The sequence below is a fragment of the Marmota marmota genome, unplaced genomic scaffold (assembly GCF_001458135.2).
Source record: "Marmota marmota marmota unplaced genomic scaffold, marMar, whole genome shotgun sequence".
Lineage (NCBI taxonomy): Eukaryota > Metazoa > Chordata > Mammalia > Rodentia > Sciuridae > Marmota > Marmota marmota.
This window is the reverse complement of record NW_026000082.1, coordinates 20,929,213-20,936,424: the sequence shown is the minus strand read 5'-3', so window position 1 is coordinate 20,936,424 and position 7,212 is coordinate 20,929,213. Positions and strand designations below refer to the sequence as shown.

General features: G+C 49.5%; 1 protein-coding gene across 2 annotated transcripts; it reads left to right on the top strand.

Annotated features, from left to right (window-relative positions):
* Positions 1-2,864: 2,864 nt before the first annotated feature.
* Dph2 (diphthamide biosynthesis 2) lies at positions 2,865-6,540 on the top strand. Of its 2 annotated transcripts, XM_015485121.2 has the most exons (6): positions 2,865-3,280; positions 3,543-3,655; positions 3,902-4,125; positions 4,559-5,242; positions 5,329-5,505; positions 5,585-6,540. In XM_015485121.2, exons 1-6 carry the CDS (start codon positions 3,134-3,136, stop codon positions 5,707-5,709), a joined length of 1,470 nt encoding a protein of 489 aa, XP_015340607.1. In that variant the 5' UTR covers positions 2,865-3,133; the 3' UTR covers positions 5,710-6,540. The 2 variants fall into 2 exon arrangements, with proteins under 2 accessions (XP_015340607.1, XP_048671497.1); XM_048815540.1 differs by lacking the exon at positions 3,902-4,125 and having other exon boundaries at positions 3,264-3,280.
* The last annotated feature ends 672 nt before the right edge of the window (positions 6,541-7,212 follow it).

Below are 7,212 nucleotides of genomic sequence, written 5' to 3'. Positions count from 1 at the left end.
TGCCCTAAACAAAGGCTGGTCAAGTCAGAGCTATCATGCTAAGCTGGAGGAATAGGGAAGAAAGGTCACATGGAGAGTTTCTTTTTTGATGGGAATAGGAGGCATCCTAGCAGAGGACTTGGGGCCTTGGGCTGGGTCCATTTGGGAGGAAAGAAAAGAGTTGGGCTTTGAGTTCCAGGATGGGTATCTGGTGGGGGTTGTTTTTTCTGTTTTTTTTTTTTTTGTTGTTGTTGTTTTTGTTTTGGGTACTGGGGATTGAACCCAGGGTCACCTAACTACTGAGCCAAATCCCAAGCCTTTTTAAAAATTTTGAGACAGGGTCTCACTAAGTTGCTGAAGTTGGTCTTGAACTTGCAATCCTCCTGCCTCAGCCTCCTGAGTCACTGGGATTATGGGCTTGCAGCACTGCACTTGGCTGATGTGGTGTTTTTGTTTGGTTTGTTCTGTTGTGATTTTTTTTTTTTTTTGGTATGGGGGATTGAACTCAGGAGTGCTTAACCACACTGTGCTACATCACTGACCCCTTTTTTAAAATTTTAATTTTGAGACAGGGTCTTGCTAAGTTGCCGAGGCTGTCCTCAAACTTGCAGACCTCCTAACTCAGCTTCCCGAGCTGCTAGGATTGCAAGAGTGTACCACTGTACCCAGCTGGCATGGGTTTTTTGTTTTTTGGTTTTTTTTTTTTTGTACCAGGGAGTAAACTCAGGGGCATTTGGCCACTGAGCCACATCCCCAGGCTTGTTTCGTATTTTATTTAGAACAGGGCTCACTGACTTGCTTAGCACCTTGCTTTTTGCTGAGACTGGCTTTTAACTCAAGATCCTCCTGTCTCAGCCTCCTGAGCCGCTGGGATTCCAGGCATGTGCCACCACACTGGCTTGTGGGTTTTTTTTTTTTTTTGTTTTTTTTTTTTTTTTTGGTGCTGGAGATTGAACTCAGGGCCTTATTCATGCAAGGCAAGCACTGTACCAATTGAGCTATATACCCAGCCTACCCAGCCGACATGGGTATTTTTTTAAAGCACCCAAATTTGCATATGGTTGAGGTGGGCTATAGAAAATGGAATGAGGGCTGAGAATGCTGCTCAGTGATAGAACACTTGCTTAACTTGCAAGATACTGGGTTCATTCCTCACATGTGCACACCCAGAAAGAAAAAAGAATATGGGACTGAGTGGTTGTGTGGTGGGGTGGGCAGAAGGTGTTGTAGCTCCTATGCATGTCCACCTGTAACTTCTTTCTTCTAGGGATCTTAAGCATAAATGGTCAGGGCTCTGTCAGGACCAAGGACAGCACCTGGCCTGCTCTTGCTTTCTTCCCTTTGCAGTGTTGCTTCCCTTTCTGTCTTCTCAGCCATAATTCACCTGGGCTGCCTCTCTAGCACTCGAGCCTTCTTAGTAAGATCTGCAGAGCATGGTGGTGCACACCTGTAATTCCAGCATCTCTGGGGGCTGAGATACAAGGATCTTAAGTTCAAGGGCAGCCTTGTCAACTTAGTGAGGGGGAACCACTGAGGATACAGTTCAGTGGTAAAATGTCCTGGGGTTCAATCCCCAATATCCCTCCCACATACACATAAAATCTGAAGAACAGGACCCAGTTCTCACTCCCTTCCATGAGCTTTGAGTCCCCTTGACAGGAGAACTGGTTATGCCCACATTCATCCCCCCTCCATTTTTCCCTCTCAACCATTGCAGAAGTTCTGTGTCCTCCATTCTTTTATTCCACCTTTTTCCACACTAGTTGGCGTCAGTTCCCCTGTGTCATCATAAAGCTGCTCTTTCCACCTTCCTCTAACCCTCCTCAGTCCCATTTTCACTTTATTCTTGACTCTGTGTTTCTGGAGAAGATGGAGATGTTTCACATACTTTTAGGTTTTATTTCCCCCCACCCACCTGGTGTCCAGGTGTCTTCTGCTCCCACCTCCACCCTTCCCCATGACAAATGCAGGCTATAGAAAGTAGGAGAATAAGGAATCTGAAGCTTGACTTCTGAAATCAGTAGACTTGGTTTTTATGCTGATCATGCCACTGACCTACTGTCTTTTTATTTTTTATTTTGATACCGGGGATTGAACTCAGGGGCACCTGGGCCACTGAACTACATACCCAACCCTATTTTATTTAGAGACAGGGTCTCACTAGGTTGCTTAGTGCCGCACTTTTTGCTGGGACTGGCTTTGAACTCGAGATCCTCCTTCTAAGTTGCTGGGATTACAGGCCTGCGCCACCTTGCCGGGCTACTGTGCCTTTTTAGTCTTCAAACCTGGGTCTGTTTTCTGTAAAATGGGATAATTCTTAATTCAGAGACTAGAAATGTAGTGCGTGGTGGTCAATAAGTGCTCAAAAGTTTACCTAATTGACAGACTGCCATGAGTATAATAGCAAATGGGATATTCAAAGGACTAATTTGTAAAGTGTTATAATTGAGTTAATTTGACCCTCAGGACAATCCTATCAGGAGGTATTATTGTTAAGCCCCTCACTGTGTCCTCCATTCTTTTTTATTCCACCTTTTTCCACACCAGTTGGCCAAGCGTTGATATTCAAACCCAGGCAGTTCGTCCCCTGAGTTAAAAATTGTGCTATGATGTCCACCCCCACCCCCAGGCGATATAGTGCACATGAGATCCTTAGTAACCGCCGGATAGGATCTGGTCAGTGGTAGAGAGCCCTAGGATAGTGACTTTCAGGGAGTCGGTCGATATTCCTGAAGGTGGTCAGTGGGCTGAACTCGACCACGCGCCTCTGCGGGGACCCGCAGCCAGGGAGACTACAACGCCCAGGAGGCCCCGCGCCTTCTTCTGCGGCACTTCCGACTGGTCTCTGGCGCAGGCAGATCATTGGTTCTCTGTGGGGCCTGGAAGCGAGGATTGGACAATAGGAGCGGTGCTGATTTAGGATTGGTAAGGTTGCCATCGGCCACGCCTCAAACCCGGAAGTAGTCTCCCCTGACAAATCCGTGTCCTGCGGAGCACGCGTTTGCACGTTTGTAGTTGAAATCCAGGAGTAGTGGGCAAGCTGTTTTCCCTTCTTCCCAAAAAGTGGCTTTTTGGAGGACTGCTTTTGAGGGTACGGGCCCCGAAGTTGACCGAGGTAGTCCCCTGCTGCATCCTGCCACCCAAGCTGTGCTTCATGGAGTCTACGTTTAGCAGCCCCGCGGAGGCGGCTCTGCAGCGGGAGGCTGGCGACCCGGCACTGCTCACTCCTCTCGCCGACCTCGACCGTGTATACGAGCTGGAGCGAGTCATTGGATTTGTCCGCGACGTGGGGTGTCAACGGGTGAGAGCAGACCTAGAGAGGGCTGGCTCGCTTCTCTTGCGATGGGTCACCAAGAGGATCAGGATCTTGGGGATTTCTTAAGGATGAGGACTGGGGAGTATCAGTCTGCCCGCAGCGCAGACCACCCGCCAGTCACTCCATGAGGCGGAGTGCTCTGAGACTCCAGGCTTTGAGGTCGAGTGGGGGCTCCCAGAAGATTTCCTTTGAAGAGGCTCTTGGCGGGGCAGAGGCTATTCCTGACTCCATGGTTTAACGCTTACAGGTGGCCTTGCAGTTCCCTGACCAGCTGTTGGGAGACTCTGGGGCCGTGGCTGCACGACTGGAGGAAGCCACAGGATCAAAGATGTTCATTTTAGGGGATACGGCCTATGGCAGGTATGAACTCAGGCATAAGTGGGCCAGGCCTAGAGATCCAGGCCTTATGGGGTTTCCCTTTGACATTGTCTGCTTCCAATGGCTGTGATTCCAAAAGGATTATGATTTTCCTCCTGATATTAGCTCCCCTCAGTGACAGTGTCTTCCTTTCATCTCACCATTTTCTTCACTGGCCGTATTTCTTATTGATGACAGCAACTCACTTCCAGATGAGAACCTCTCTCACTGATGGTATCTCTCCTGTAGCTGCTGTGTAGATGTACTGGGTGCTGAGCAAGCTGGAGCTCAGGCCCTTGTACACTTTGGACCAGCCTGCTTAAGTCCCCCAGCCCGACCTCTTCCTGTTGCCTTCGTCTTTGGTCAACGTTCTGTGGCCTTGGAGCTCTGTGCCCAGGCCTTTGAAGCACAGAACCCAGATCCCACAGCGCCTGTAGTGCTACTGAGTGAGCCAGCCTGTGCCCACGCCCTGGGTGAGGAATTATGCCTATGCAGGAGGGAAGGGTGGACCCGCAGCTGTGTTCCTTAATTTCCCTATTTCAGTACACTCCCATATAGCTATTGATACGGGCTGGCCCCATCCTTCACTTTTTTGGGGGGTAAGACGGAGTGGGAGGAACCAGGGATTGAACTCGGGGGCACTCGGCCACTGAGTCACATCCCTAGTCCCATTTTGTATTTTATTTAGAGACAGGGTCTCACTGAGTTGCTTAGCACCTCACCGTTGCTGAGGCTGGCTTGGAATTCGTGATCCTCCTGTCTCAGCCTCCCAAGCCACTGGGATTACAGACGTGCACCACCACACCCTGCCCATCCTTCACTTTTGGGTCACATTTGGTTCCCTAGAGATGAGGGAACTCGCAATTTACCAAGCCCCAACCCTGACACCCCCTCCTTCTCTTCCAGAGGCCTTGGCCACTCTCCTGCGCCCAAGATACAAGGATCTGCTTATCTCTAGCCCAGCTCTTCCCTTGCCAGTGGGGTCCCCCAGACCAGTGCCTGAACCATTGGAACGTTTTGGGCGCCACTTCCCCCTGGCCTTAGGAAGATGTCTGGAAGAATATGGTGCCTTCTATGTGGGGGGCTCTGAAGCTAGCTCTGACCCTGAACTTGATCCAGACCTCAGCCGTCTGCTCTTGGGATGGGCACCAGGGCGGCCCTTTTCCTCCTGCTGCCCAGACACAGGACAGACACAGGATGAGAGTGCCCGAGCTGGGCGGCTAAGGGCACGAAGACGGTATCTGGTGGAGAAAGCCAGAGATGCCCATGTGATAGGGCTATTGGCGGGCACACTGGGTGTGGCCCAACACCGTGAAGCACTAGCACACTTGCGGAACCTAACTAAGTCTGCTGGCAAACGTAGCTATGTGTTGGCCTTGGGGCGGCCCACCCCTGCCAAACTTGCCAACTTTCCTGAGATGGATGTCTTTGTGCTCTTGGCCTGTCCTCTGGGTGCCCTAGCCCCCCAGCTTTCTAGTGGCTTCTTCCAGCCTATACTGGCACCTTGTGAACTAGAAGCTGCCTGCAACCCTGCATGGCCACCTCCAGGCCTGGCTCCTCATCTCACACATTATGCAGACTTGTTACCCGGTGAGTGGTGGAGCACTACCTGCACTGGAAACTTGGGGCATGGAGTTGGGGGGCCAACATGAATTTACTCTCCCCTTCCTTTCCAGGCTCTCCCTTCCATGTGCCCCTCCCACCCCCTGAGTCAGAGCTGTGGGACACCCCAGATGTGTCACTCATTTCTGGGGAGCTCCGACCTCCACCTGCCTGGCATTTATCAAATGATCCTGGATGCTCGGCTCTGACCCCACGGCCCCAACTGGAATTGGCTGAGAGTAGCCCAGCAGGTAAGTGTATAAATCTGTGCCCCCTGCTGTACTCTTTCTCCAAATCAGCCCACTCAGCCTGAGCCACCTCTCTCTACAGCCTCCTTCCTTAGTTCCCGAAGCTGGCAGGGACTAGAGCCTCGCCTGGGTCAGACACCGGTGACGGAAGCTGTGAGTGGAAGACGAGGGATTGCTATCGCATACGAGGATGAGGGAAGCAGCTGATAGCACATGGGGCCAGAGACACAGAGGAACTTAGGAGTTGCTGCTAGGACCTTCAGTGCTCTTTGCACCAACTTCTCATCATCTTCCCAGGATCTTTGAAGGAAACTGGATAGAGAGAAGGCAGGCAGCCCTCACTGAGGATGGGACCTGAGCCTGTCCTATTCTACCCTGCTTTGAGGCTCTGCACATATTGGCTTAGTAACTTCCTGTTGTTTGACTGATGGGCAAAAGGCTTGGGGGCTTCCTTGAGTCCTGGGCCCATCTGTCCTTGTAGCAGTCCAGGACTGGGTAGCTAATCCCGTTTCTGGTCTGCAGTTGAGGGTCTACCCATGTTAAAAGGCAGGTGCTTGATGGTCCAGACCAGTTTCTCAACCTCAGCACTGTTAACGTTTGGGACCAGATAATTATTTGTTGAGGAAGCTGTACAGTTTATGTTAGAATGTTTAGCAGAATGCCCACTAGGCATCAGAAGCACTGTCCCTCAATTTTGACAACCAAAAAATGTCTCCAGACATTGATATATCCCCCATGGGTTCTCAGATGCTCCTAGGTGAGAATCAACTAGTCTAGATCTGTACTGTTCAGGATCTTAGCTACTGGACACATATGGCTATTGGCTATTTAAGTTGAAATTAAGTAGATTAAAACTCAGTTTTGTGATCATGCTAATCACATTTCAGGCACTCAATTAGCTGCATGAAGGGATGGCACAATTATAGGACATTCGCATCACTGTAGAAAACTCTTATTGGACTGTGTTGGTCTGTGTCAACTCAGTCTTATTTTCTCGGGGAGATCACAGAAACTTAAATAAACCAGATACTTTTTCTCCTTCTGTTTTCTTTTTGTTCATCAAACACTTACGTTCTATGGAGAGAGATGTGAATTGTATTTAACCAGATTACTGTCTTCACTGTGTAGCTGGGAAGAGAAACAGTTAAATATTCAGTGACCACTGTGAACAGTGTGAAGAGGAAAGCCCGCGGGGCCGGCCGCTGAATTCCGTAGCAGGCACCTGACAAGGACTCAAGAGGCTTCCCAAAGGGGATACCTAAGCTGGATCTTGTGGAGGAAAAAAATAATTGTCAGAAGAAAAGGAGTGTAAAGTCCATTTGGGTTTACAGGCATAAACCAACATAGTGCTTCAAGCAAACTGGAGTTGCTGGGCTGATTTAGAGGAATAGGACTGGGGTTATGGCTCAGTAGTAGAGTGCATGCCAAGCACGTGATGCACTGGGTTCAATTCTCAGAACCACATAAAAAAATAAAGATACCGTGTACATCTACAACTAAATATATATTTTTAAAAAAAGATTTAGAGGAATAACTTGAAAAGACTCACCTCTTCATTCTCCACGTTTGGCATTTTCCAGATCTGGTTTCTTGCCCTTGGAGTGCCCAGTCTAATGGTAGAGGCAGAAGCAGGGGAGTTACATGACCTTTTATTTTTATTTTTTGAGAATCTCGATTAGTTGCTGAGGCTGGCCTTGAGCTTTCCATCCT